Source organism: Ovis aries, chromosome 4, assembly GCF_016772045.2.
Source record: "Ovis aries strain OAR_USU_Benz2616 breed Rambouillet chromosome 4, ARS-UI_Ramb_v3.0, whole genome shotgun sequence".
Lineage (NCBI taxonomy): Eukaryota > Metazoa > Chordata > Mammalia > Artiodactyla > Bovidae > Ovis > Ovis aries.
Genome location: NC_056057.1, coordinates 52,336,166 through 52,349,391, shown reverse-complemented (window position 1 = coordinate 52,349,391; position 13,226 = coordinate 52,336,166). Strand labels below are relative to the sequence as shown.

Sequence of the window (13,226 nt, the reverse complement as noted above, 5' to 3'; positions counted from 1 at the left end):
TTTGTGTAAATAGTATAATTTGTACACATCATTCTTCAACTTGCTTTCTTTGCTCCTATTACCTTTTTGAGGTCTAGCTTTACTGCTTAGATGTAGAAATTCTATTTCATTCTTTTCATTTGCTATATGGTGTTTATGTATAACATTTTATTTATTCACCCTGTTATTGACATGCATTTAGGTTGTTCTAATATTTTCCTCAGCCAGTTCAGTTGCTCAGTCATGTCTGACTCTTTGCAACCCCATGGACTGCAGCACACCAGGCTTTTCTGTCCATCACCAACTCCTGGAGCTTACTCAGACTCATGTCCATTGAGTCAGTGATGCCATCCAACCATCTCATCTTCTTTCGTCCCCTTCTCCTCTTGCCTTCAATCTTTCCCAGCATCAGGGTCTTTTCCAATGAGTCAGTTCTTTGCATCAGGTGGCCACAGTATTGGAGTTTCGGCTTCAGCATCAGTCCTTCCAATGAATATTCAGGACTGCAGTCCAAGGGACTCTCAAGAGGCTTTTCCAACACCAAAGTTCAAAAGCATCAGTTCTCTGGCACTCAACTTTCTTTATATTCCAACTCTCATATCCATACATGACTACTGGAAAAACCATAGCTTTGACTAGATGGACCTTTGTTGGCAAAGTAATGTCTCTGCTTTCCAATATCACTAGATACTGCCAAATTGCACTTTAAAGCAGCTGTTCTGGTTTATACTACCACTAGCCATTTATGAGTGTTCCTATTTCCTCAATCTTTGAAAACGCTTCTTACTAACAGAGGCTTGAAGTTTTACCATTCTAAGTTGTAAAAAGTTGTATTTCTTTTTTCCACTTTTATGTACTTTTGACTGTACTGGGTCTTCGTTGCTGCATGGAGGCTTCCTCTAGTTGCAGAGATTGGAAGCTACTTTCTAGTTGGGGGTACACGGGCTTCTCATTGGAGTGGCTTCTCTTATTGCAGAGCACAGGCTCTAGGCACATGGGCTTCAGTAGCTGTGGCACGTGGGCTCAGTAGCTGCCGATTGCTGACTCCAGGGCACGTGGTGTCAGTAGCTGCTTTACGGGGCTCATTGGTTGTGACTTGCAGGCCTTAAAGCATTCAGGCTTCAGTAGCTGTGGTGCATGGGCTCAGCAGTTGTGGCGCATGAGCTTTAGTTGCTGTGTGGTATATGGAATCTTCCCGGGCCAGGGATTGGATCTGTGTTCCCTGCATTGGCAGGCAGATTCTTATCCACTGTGCCACCAGGGAAGTCCCCATATTTCTTTACTGTTCTGATTTGCAATTCCCTGACTGCTTGTGAGGTTATATTTGTTAGCTGTTTGACTTCATATCCTGTGTCAATTGTTTTGCTAAGTTTGTAGTAGCTGAGAGATGTGCCTTATGCACCACTGTTGTGGTGTATACCACTGTTGTAGGGAATGTAATTGAATGAGGGTCCATCGCTGTGAGTTGAATCATTCATTTTCAGAGTTTGTTTTGAGACTACTCCTTCCACAGGCTGCTTTCCATTATTGATCAAGTATGGCATGGATACTGAAGCAGATCTTGTGTCTGAAAGACATGGGACTTATTTATTTACAGATTTTGGCTCAGAGACTTCTAGATGGCTCTGTCAAACCTTGCTTAGATTGTGCAGTGTTTTAATGTCTTTCTATTCAAGCTTCTGTCCTTTTCTCCTTCACTTGGAAGTTGAAACTGCATTGAGGTCTGACAGCTCTCCCAGCCTTCCTTGCCTCCCTTCCTATTTTCTTTTATACAAGTATTTCCCATAATAAGATAATATCATGTTTAATACTTTCTTGGTATCCTCAGTTTGGAAGGACTGGACTAAGACAGTTAAATACATTGCATTACTCTCCTTTATGGATGGGAGGTGATGCAATGTATATTTTGCTCTAAGATCTTTTGTTAAATAGACTTTTGATTTTCATCTAACAAATTGTATCTGTGCATTTCTTTATGGTTTGTTCTTTATCTTTTCTTTAAGATATTCTAACACAAATGATAAAAATATATATTTTATATATTCTTAGTATTTTTAGCTTCATTTTTTACATCTAGGGCTAAAAACCGCTGGAATTGATTTTTGTATTTGGTGTGAGCTAGGGGTCTAATTTTATCTTCCATAGAGAGATCCATTTGTCCCAGGATCATTTTTTGAGCAGTTCCTCCTTTCCCTATAAATTATCATTCTAACACTTTTATGCTAGGTTCAGATCTACATGTTTGTTTGTGAAATATTTATTCTGTTCCATTCACCTATCTGTTTAATCTCACATCACAATCTACTTTTTAAATGACAGTATTTATTGTCGTTGTTCAGGTGCTAAGTCATGCCTGAATGTTTACAACCACATGGACTGTAGCACGCTGAGTTCTTATGTCCTGCACATCTTCTGGAGTTTGCTCAAGTTCGTGTTCATTGAGTTGGTGATGCTATCTAACCATCTCATCCTCTGTCGTCCCCTTCTCCCTTTGTCTTCAGTCTTTCCCAGCATCAGGGTCTTTTCCATTGAGTTGGCTTTTTACATCAGGTGGCCAAAGTGTTGGAGCTTCAGTAGCAGTCCTTCCAATGAATATTCAGGGTTGAGGGTTAATGAATGTGTTCTGGTGTCTTATTACAGTTTGTCAACCTGGCCAGAGAGGTAAGTTGGGGGCAGACTTGGTAAAGTTGGATGAGGAAGACATGAAGTTCTCAGGCATGGAGCCACATCTTAACTCAAAATCCAGGTTTTTCATTAAGCTGTCCCTGGTAGGCTGCAGATTGTAAGCTCCTGAAGGCAGAGGATTAATCTTAACTATCTCTAAGTTGCCTAAAACACTTTACTCGCTGTTTGGAACATATGCCTATAATATCTTAAACCTGTCCTGGCTCCTAAAGCATAGAACAAATTATAACTCTGCCTTTGTCCTTGAGATGCTCACAGTCTTTGAGGATAAAGATAATGTAAACAGACAATAAGAAAAGAGGTGAAAGCTCTTACATAGGAACATAAACTGCTCTTAAAACACATAGGAACATGCCTTTTAACGTAATGGAAGACTTTATGGAGGATATTAAATTTTTATTGACCTCAAAGGAATTTGCCAGATTAAGAAGCAGAGGAAAGTTATCCAGATAGAGGGACCAGCAGGTGCAGTTGGTGAAAGATGGTAAATTTGGAGCACAATAAAACTTCAGTGTGGTTAGGGGTCAAAATGTATTTGGAAGAGTGCTGGGAGGTGAGGATGAAGAAGTGAGCTGGGAAAAGTTTTGTATGCCATCTTTTGAAGGATCCAGTATATATTTTTGTTTGTTTGTTTTGTGATGTTTTAAACAGGGGTGTGACATGATCAGTTGGATTGAATGAACTTGAATTGTTTAGAGTGTTCTTTGGTCCAGCTGTCCCCTATCAAGTGAGAAAAAATTAGACTTTTCTGTATTTTAGGGTCATGGGATACAATGAGCCTTCTCGGTCAGTCAGCTCTCATTATGTTATATCAATAGGACTGAAGAGGATAAACCTTTGGAAAGTGAGACAACTTGTTTGTTAAGGACTCCATTATCTTTCACATATTTTAAACTTTTTTTTGATAAGAGAAATAGTAATCTAATTCATAAAATAATAATCCTCTTTTCCTTATTGCAGACTTCTCTTTTCTTAGCACCATAATAGTGGATGATAGAGATCAAGCTGAATAAACACCTGCATATTTGTATGCATGCCACACACAGTCATATGTGTATTATACATGCACATATATGTACATGTATATGCACATATATACAGATGTGTAAAAATGCAATCTGTATGTGTTTATATATGTGTGTATATTCAAATGTATGTGTATGTCTATACTCCAGTCATTATAATGAATATTTTGAATAGCGGTTGTAATAACTTCTGTTTAGATATACTAATAAATGAAGATATTTTATATACCATTAAAATATTATTGAGGAAAGTAGTGCTTGAGGATAAAGTCTTATCTAATACTTAAAACAATTTCAGTTTGCTAAAACAACAAACAACACCTTTATATTTCATATCGGATTAGATCTTTTTAAAATATGTTTGAAGATCTCTCCTCTTAAGCTAAATTTAGCCCAGGCCCCAATTTTTTAAGTTTTGCTATTGAAGATCTGTAAAAATCCATTAAAATTTTAGGAAATACATGTAAGACCTTCTAATATTACTGTTCTTCCACTCAAACTTTTTTCTTTCTTTTTTTTTTTATAGTTGCTTAGCTTCTTCTTAAGTCATAGGTTCTAATGAGAATGACAAAACATGTTAGTTACGCTTGCTAAAAATTACATTTATTCAGACATAATACTGAAGCAACTTAGCAGCAGCAGTAGCAGCAGCAAGCCAGGTAAGCTGAAAACAAATACTTATAAAGGTAAAATCTCCTGACTGACTATAAATTATTTGAAACCTAGAATGCTTCATATAACAATCTGTAGAACATGACTACACTCAGTAGAAGATTTTTAGCTCTAAATACCTTTATTATTAAGAAACAAGGCTAAAAATACACAAAATTTATATTTTTCTTGAGAATTTTAAAGAAGGAACTAAATAAAAAGTTAAAACTTAGGGAGTAAGTGATGATCAAAATTTAATTTAATGAAGGAGAAAACCAACAGAGAATTGAAAGACTTAATATAATTCCTAAAGCCAGTTCTTTGAAAAGACCAATAAAATTGTTGAATCTACCCTTATTTGTAGTAAAGAAAAGACTTACAGTATTAGGAATAACAAGGAAGCTTAAGCAAAAATATGAGCAAGATTAAAATTATTATTAAAAGTTAATGCAATTCTGTTGACACAGATTTAAAACTTAGAGGAATTGGATGATTAAGGAAATACAAATGATCAAAATTGAAGAAAGAAACAAAAAAAACTTGAATAGACAGATTATCACTGTAAAGATAGTTCAGTGTGTATTACTTAAAAAGACACTATCAGTAGATAATTGCATAGCTGGATTGTATTTCACCTTTAATAGCATAACTTCCTATATTATTTAAACTATACCAAATTATAGACAAAAATGAAAAACTCTTCATTTTCTTAAGTGAGAAGATTATTTGTATCAAAATCTGAAAAGTTATATAAAAAAGACTAGTTAATCGTACTTAGAAATATAGATATTTAAATAAAATACTATTAAATAAAGTATTAATAAATAGAATTCAGCATAGTATGAAAAGATGATCAAGCAAGATTCATGAATAGAAATATGAGTGCATCAAAATAAACAATCTATAAATATGATATATTAATAAATTGTATATTGACAATGAAGAAAACCATGTAACAAGGTCAGTAGATGCTAAAAGAGTCTTACATAAATTTAGCAGTGATTTGTAATAAAAATTCAAAGTAAGAATAGAAGAAAACTTCATTTTAAAAAACTTCATACATGGAAACAACCTAGATGTCCATCAGCAGATGAATGGATAAGAAAGCTGTGGTACATATACACAATGGAGTATTACTCAGCCGTTAAAAAGAATTCATTTGAATCAGTTCTGATGAGATGGATGAAACTGGAGCCAGTTATACAGAGTGAAGTAAGCCAGAAAGAAAAACACCAATACAATATACTAACACATATATATGGAATTTAGGAAGATGGCAATGACGACCCTGTATGCAAGACAGGAAAAAAGACACAGCTGTGTATAACAGACTTTTGGACTCAGAGGGAGAGGGAGAGGGTGGGATGATTTGGGAGAATGGCATTCTAACATGTATACTATCATGTAAGAATTGAATCGCCAGTCTGTGTCCGACGCAGGGTGCAGCATGCTTGGGGCTGGTGCATGGGGATGACCCAGAGAGATGTTGTGGGGAGGGAGGTGGGGGGGTTCATGTTTGGGAACGCATGTAAGAATTAAAGATTTTAAAATTTAAAAAATAAAAAACTAAAAAAAAAAAAAGAGGAGAAAAAGACATAAAGGAAGAGAGACTCCTTGAATAAATACATAGAACTGCTAAGAGGTTTTTCCTAAAAAAAAAATTAAAAAATAATAAAAAAATAATAAAAAACTTCATAACTTTTTTAACCAAACATTCCAAAGGAAGCATTATTTTAAATGGTAAAATTTAATTGTTTGTCTTAAAAAAAAGAACATTACATGTTTCTGAAAAAAAAATGTTCACCTAAAAAACCCCCAAGAGATTCTAACAAAAGCAGAGAGCAAAACTCTGCCAGAATTGATAAAGGAATATGATAAGATGGCTGAATAGTAGATAAGCATATAAAAATAATTAGCTCTTCTCTATGTTAGCAGCAACAATCTCGAAATGGAAATAAAAAGCTCTTCAATTCACACTAGTAGAAAATGATAAAATACTTAAGCATAAATTTAATAGGAAATTTATAGAACATGTATATAGATCAGAAAATCTTATTGAAAGATCTAAAACAAGAACTGAATTAATCGAAAGATCATGATTTTTAATAAGAGGTAGCATCCTAAGAGGGTCTTCCCAGATGGTGCTAGTGGTGAGGAACCCCGCCGACAGTGCAGGAGACAGAAGAGCTGTGGGTTCGATCCCTGGGCTGGGAAGATCCCTTGGAGGAGTGAGTGCATGGCAACCCACTCCACTGTCCTTGCCTGGAGACTCCCGCAGACAGATGAACCTGGTGGGCTCCGGTGCATAGGTCACACAGAGTCAGGCACGACTGCAGCAAGTGAGTAGCACCAGCAGCATCCTAAGATGCAAATTGCACTCAAACTTATGTGTATATTTAATGAAATTGCAAATACATCTGAATAAGGTTATTTTCAAGGTTTTACTAAAGTATATTTCATGTGGGAGGAAATACCAAAAGGAGTTTAGAGTCCACGCTTTATAGACAAATTACCTTAGTTTGAATCCTGACTCTGTTGTTTTTTGGCTGTGTTATCTTTGGAATGACATTTACCTTTACTAACTTTGAATTTTCTCATATTTTTAAGGGGGATAGGATTGTGATGAGCATTAAAAAAGTTAATACTCATAAAGGACTTAAAATAGTACCTGATACCTAGTAAACATTCAATACATATTAGCTGTTATTAGCATTCTTACTTACATTGTTATTATTGCTAATACTGTTATATAGGAGACTGAACAAAAAGAGACCACAATTTATGAAGAAGGATTGTGCTTTGTCAGGTATTAAATCTTACTTAAAGCCATTAAAAAACCTAAACACCAAAAACTCAGCAGAATATTATTATAGAAATAGAAGGAACCAAATAGTCCTGAAGTAGATCTTTAGAAATGTGAGATGATTATAGATGATATGTAAATTAATTGGAGACATCATTTATTTAATAAATCATGTTTACTATAATAGTAAAAGAAAATAAGACTAGATTCTTATCTCATACCTTGTATAAACATAATAGCTATTGTAGGTGATTTGAGGAAAAGGGTACTCTCAGATCTTGCTGGGGAAACTGTAACTTTGGAAGTATAACATTTAGATGTTGTTTTGTAAAGGATTCTGGCAATAGCCTCTCTTAAAAAGAAAGAAGACATACCTGTGGCCAGGCTATCCTACTCATGAGAATATATCTTATAGAAATAAAATCACAAAATCTCAATGATTTATATACAACGGTTTTATCAGAGTTTTTTGTTTTTTTGTTTTTTTTTTTTTTGTTTTTTTTGGTATCAAAAGCCAGGAAAGGTCATAGAACACTTGATAGAACTATATAATTTGAAATACAAAATCTTACACTTCCAGTCCAGTCTAGTCCAGACTGTAAAAAAATTTGGACAAGTGAATTCGAGCTGCTTTCCTTGAAAGCAGCTTATGTCCATCTATTTTCTTACAGAATTCTGATGTTGACTCATGAAGAAGGTTACTGTAGTGTTGATTGCTAAAGTATTTATTTGTCTAACTAGGTGTTCTTCATTTAGTAGTATCTTAGATAATTAGCAGAAAAATGTGGGGGCTTAAAAATAGTCTTCTTGTTTATTTGTACTGCTAAAAACATATGATAGTGGCAATTGCAAATCAAATACTACAGAATCATCCTAAAAGTGTGAAAACATTTCTTGGAAAAGAGGAGGTAAAGAATTGACCTTCCCTAGGCCCCCCTTGATTATTTTATATTGAGGAGATAATAAGATGAATAAAACTATCATAGCACAGTATAGCATGGATAGATCCCCTGGAGAAGGAAATGACAACCTGCTCCAGTGTTCTTGCCTGAGAAATCCCATGGACAGAAGGGCCTGGCAGACTATATAGTCCATAGGGTCGTGAGAGAGTGGGACATAGCGACTAAGCAACAACAAAATGTTAAGTAAAATTAAACAGCCATCTTCAAAGTGGTAGCATTTGGAAAGTATCTAGATCTAATCTGGTGTCACTCTTAAGAACATGGTGTCACTCTTAAGAACCTTGAACTTTAAGTTTCAAAATATGTCACCATGTACATAGCAACCTCAACAAAAGTACACTTGGTGAAGACATACAAAGTTAGGACTTGAACATAGCACTTCCAATTCTCAGTCCAGTTCTTTTCCCCTGCATTATCCCTTGTACATTTTTATGATAATATGAATAAAGGCTATATTTTCAGACTAATTAGAATTTGCTTTTCCTTTAGTAGGAGAGTGGGGTATAGTATTACATCAAGTGAACATTTTATTCAAGGCCGAATGGAAATGAATGATGTATACAAATCATTGGTAAACACCTCATTCTAAAACTGTACATCACCAATGTTTGAGTGTGATTTATGGACCAAGATCTTTGTATTAAATTACTTCAAATTTTTGAACCTGTTAAGGGAAGGTACTATTATCCCCTTGTATAGATGGAGAACTGAAGGCCAGAAGAGACTAGCCCAAAGCTACTTATCTAGTTATTAATGGAAACAGCTGGAAAATAGGTCACTGTGTTCTGTGATCAATGTTGCTACTCATATTTTCTATTTTGTTTTAAGCTTTGTTTTAGAATTAAAAATATTCCACTTAGATTGGCACATTTCATCTCTTTTATTTATATTTATTGAATTTCTTTGTACATGCCATATTTCTAATTCTCATACTGAGCACTTTTATAAAAGATGGGCTATATTTGCACCCAGGTTATGGTTAGGGGAATTAAATTACAAAGCTGTTAAGTAACTGAGATTTCACAATAGTTTATAGACCAGGGTTCAAATCCTGAGTCCTATGCCATCCAGTTGAGTATTCCAGCTTTGTTCTTTATTGAACAGTCACCTCTAGCATGGTTTACATGACATCCCAACTGCTTTCTAAATGGGCACCACAAACATCATTCAGATTTCAGCTCACCAGTGACCTGGGGGCAAGGATGCTTCATTTCTTCATGGCATTTTCCAAGAATGCAGCCAGCCTGGAAATTCTCCCAAGTATGAGTGTAAGTTTCACACTGAGAAATCCCATTCTGTCTAAGCCAGACCAAAGAAGGTGACTGACTTACCACATTCCAGGCAGGCCTGGGCATCCCAGGGATGCAGGCATGGCTTACTGACAGAGTGCTGAGCATCCCAGGCACAGGGCAGAGTTCACTGTCATAGGAGCTTAAAATTTGATACTGTTCTGAAAATAAAAAGGAAACAGTAGCTTGTATTATAATTGAAATAGATTAACTTGATACCGAGAAACCATTTAAGCAGTTCCTTCCTTAAATCTTAATGCATTTAATTCCTTTTCTTAATGCATTTACTCCTTTCCCTTGACCAGCTCCAAGTCAGGATTTGAGGAGTGGTACTCAAAGAAAGTGCTATTTCTGATCTTTTTTGGAGGAATTTGATGATATTCCATTCAGTCTGAGTGTGAAAAGCTTGAGCTCACTTGAGGATCTTCTGATTTCTTTCTCTAGTGTTATGTTTCAGCCTGTTCATGTAGGAAAGAAGGAAGATATTTTTCAGTTTCCTTCTCCCTCCTATTTCCTTGGCTTGTTGAAAGGATGAGTATTACAGGCTCCTGTGAGAGATATTTGGCTGAAACAATCTCTTATATATTGTCTTAAGAAAATTATTGTAATAAATTGCATTTGTATTCTTTGGACATTCGAATTCACCAGGGATATTTGCTAAAGTGTGAACTATGGTTCCTTGTCTTCTATCATTTCCTATCTTCCCCTTCATTTTTCTTGTCTTTATGCTGCCACTATCTTCCTGCTTTGTCCTATTGATATCTGCTTCTTCTGACAATTATTCTTTTCCCCATTTTCTTTCTTTCCCTGTACACCTTTCTTCATTTTCTTTTTCTTATATATACCTCTTTGTAGCTTAATATTTGTTTACCTTCCCTTTCTCCATTCACTCCTCTTTCCTTCCTTCATGCCACAAATCTTTGTTAAATTTTTGCACTGGGCTAGGATTCTGCACCCTCCAAATCTATAATTATGTTACAATCATACCATCAAGATAACTACTGATATCTCTAAATTTTAAAAATTATAAATTTTATCTGATTTAACTAAAACTGTATTGAATTCAAATTTGGAAAAAAAATAAGCTCCAATAATTTTGGCAACCTCTGGCTTTTTCAGATTGTGTTAGAAAATGTGCCTCCTTTACAAAAGCCTACACTCAATTTATTCATATATGAAAAAGTACTCATTTTTTTCCTCTAAAAGATTTAATTTTCTAAAAGGGAATGGAATACGGGTAAGGGAAAGATGGTACAGTAGAAAAGAAATACACCTGTGAGTTTTACCAATTGCTCCAGATCAAGGGCTGAGGATGTGCCGCGTAGAACAGCTTAGGTAAGGCTTCAAGGTCGAGGTGCTCCTGGGTGTGCTCCTTCAGCAAGACTGACTTAAAACAGGGGTGTGGAATGTAGCTGCAATCCTTGTAATTTGGATGGAATCATAGGTATGTGGTCTGGTTCATAAGTTGAACCAAAAAAATTTGGTCCAGTAGAAAGAAATGGAGCACTTGTTTTCCTGGGTCTTCTAACTATGGAAGGTCCTGCTCACTGCAGTGCTGTATGGGTCTCAGTGGTCTCCTCCAGTGCCTGAGTAGCCAGACCCCTGGGTCCTGCTGTATCTTTTCTTACATGTCAGTGTTTTTTTTAAACCACATTAAAAAAAAAAATCATGTTTGGTCCTCTTAGGTCAAGAGTATTGACAACAGCAGTTCCTTGGAGGCAGTGGCTGGCATGATTTCAGCCTACAGGAGCTGCAAGCTAGTTCATAATATAAATGATTACTTATGAATTTACCAGCTATAAATTTATAGTTTTGTATATGAAGTTTTATTTAACTTTCATGTGGCAGATAACAGAAACAATAAAAGTAAACATTTTGGCAGTTTAAATATAGATGATGTTAGTGTCAGATCAAGAACAGATGAACTACTTTTGGGTTGTGAAAGAAAAAAGACTTGAAGAGTATTGTTAAGAGAGAAGAAGGTAGTAACAAAAGAAAAGAGAAATTGTATGGGGATGAAAAAAGAAAAGGCAAGGACCTTGTTTTGAGCTCAAGTCAGAATTGTTGTTGGTTAGTTGCTAAGTCGTGTTCAACTCTTTTGCAGCCCTGGACTGTAGTCTGCCAGGCTCCTCTGTCCATGGGATTTCCCAGGCAAGAATACTGAAGTGGGTTACCATTTTCTTCTTTACGGGATCTTCCCAATCCGGGATTGAATTTGTGTCTCTTGTATTAGCAAGCAGATTCTTTACCACTGAGCACCTGAATACTATTCACCTGACTCTTCTCATTCTCAAGCCTCAGGGCAAACTTCATCTATTCCGGAAAGCCTTCTAGCATTTTCTACCTACTTTATAATACTTCTATATTCAGAAGAATTAATTTGCCAATTAACTGTGTATTGTTTTAGCTTAAAAGGTTAATTGATTCTTTGGGATGTTTTCTAGCTTTCTTCAGAATCATGGCTTATCTCCTTAGTTAGGCTTACAATGCCAGCAATTTGAACACAATTTCTTTTAAATTCTAATCTTTTAGAATGTCTAGCATGGTTGTTGCTGCAGAAAATCTGATGAACTGAAGAAAGGACACATGTGGCAGGGAGGTGACAGGAGAGGCAGAGTAGATGGGGAGAGGACAGAAGGATGAGGTGGGAGGATGGATGAGGAAGAGAGCTGTGTTGTTTCAGGGGGGAGTAGGTGAGAGAAGTGTGGAAAGGAGATGCCTTGTACTCATGGTCACCCACTGAGTATGCTTAGATACTGCAGGGAGATGTAAACGATATTCTTTTTGTTTCCTTATTGGGAGGTTTATTCATCTTCAGGGATTTCCTTTTAAACGAGTGGATTTAGATGGGAAGGAAGTGCTGTTAGCATGTTAATAGCACTGGGCTTTTGCAATGGTCAGTGGATGGCACACCTTTACATGTCATAGATTTGCATATGCTTTACTTTTTATATTTTCCAGTTCTTATTTAATGATCATAAATAGCAATTGGAAAATTAAAGAAAAACTTTATTTATGAAATTTCAGCAATTTTTTGACCAATTGAAATGCATTTGAAATAGCTGAGATGTGGTGTTCACAGTTTCTGCTGTGGTTAAAATGGAAGTCTGATATATGGTTGCATTTGAAGGAAAATGTACCTTTTAAATTCAGATCTGACACACTGACAATTCTAACTTTCTATTTTTTTCTTTTTTCCTAACTTTCTATTTTTGATAATAGGACATCTCCAAGTTTTCAGAGAAAGACAACATAGTTCTTGGAGAAGGTGGAATCACATTGAGTGGAGGTCAGCGAGCAAGAATTTCTTTAGCAAGGTAAATATCTGCTTATTGGTCCAGCAAGCATTTGTTGTATAAATGAGTGTAAAACATTATAGATAGTTCTCTGTTTCTTTATATCCTCTTTCTGTAACTGAAAAAATACCCAGGATCTTATAACTAGCGGGTTAAGACTAACCTTTCAGAACTATAGATAGTGATATAGTATTTATAGCTGGTAAAGCTCATGGCTTTTTAAAAATGCATACCCTTTTGTTAGCATGTATATGTTTGTTTGCCTTATGATTCCCTACAAATGGAAAACCCTAATATTCTGCCTAGCACAGGGAAGAGAAGATGCATACTTTTATTTAGTCCTTCAGACAGTTCCCTGCTTACTGTATCCCCAAATGTACACACCTGCTCCAGGCTTCTGGTTTTGTTTCTTGGTGTCAGTTCAGTTCAGTTCAGTTGCTCAGTTGTGTCCGACTCTTTGCGACCCACAGCACACCAGGCCTCCCTGTCCATCACCAACTCCCGGAGTCCACCCAAACCCATGTCCATTGAGTCTG

At 35.9% G+C, this 13,226-nt stretch overlaps 1 protein-coding gene across 3 annotated transcripts in view; it reads left to right on the top strand.

Moving 5' to 3' along the window:
• Positions 1-13,226, top strand: part of CFTR (CF transmembrane conductance regulator) — a 188,532-nt gene that overhangs the window by 88,752 nt on the left and 86,554 nt on the right. For all 3 annotated transcript variants that reach the window (XM_042248301.1, XM_042248300.1, NM_001009781.1), the window contains 1 exon segment: positions 12,617-12,711. In XM_042248301.1, the coding sequence (XP_042104235.1) occupies positions 12,617-12,711 (95 nt within the window).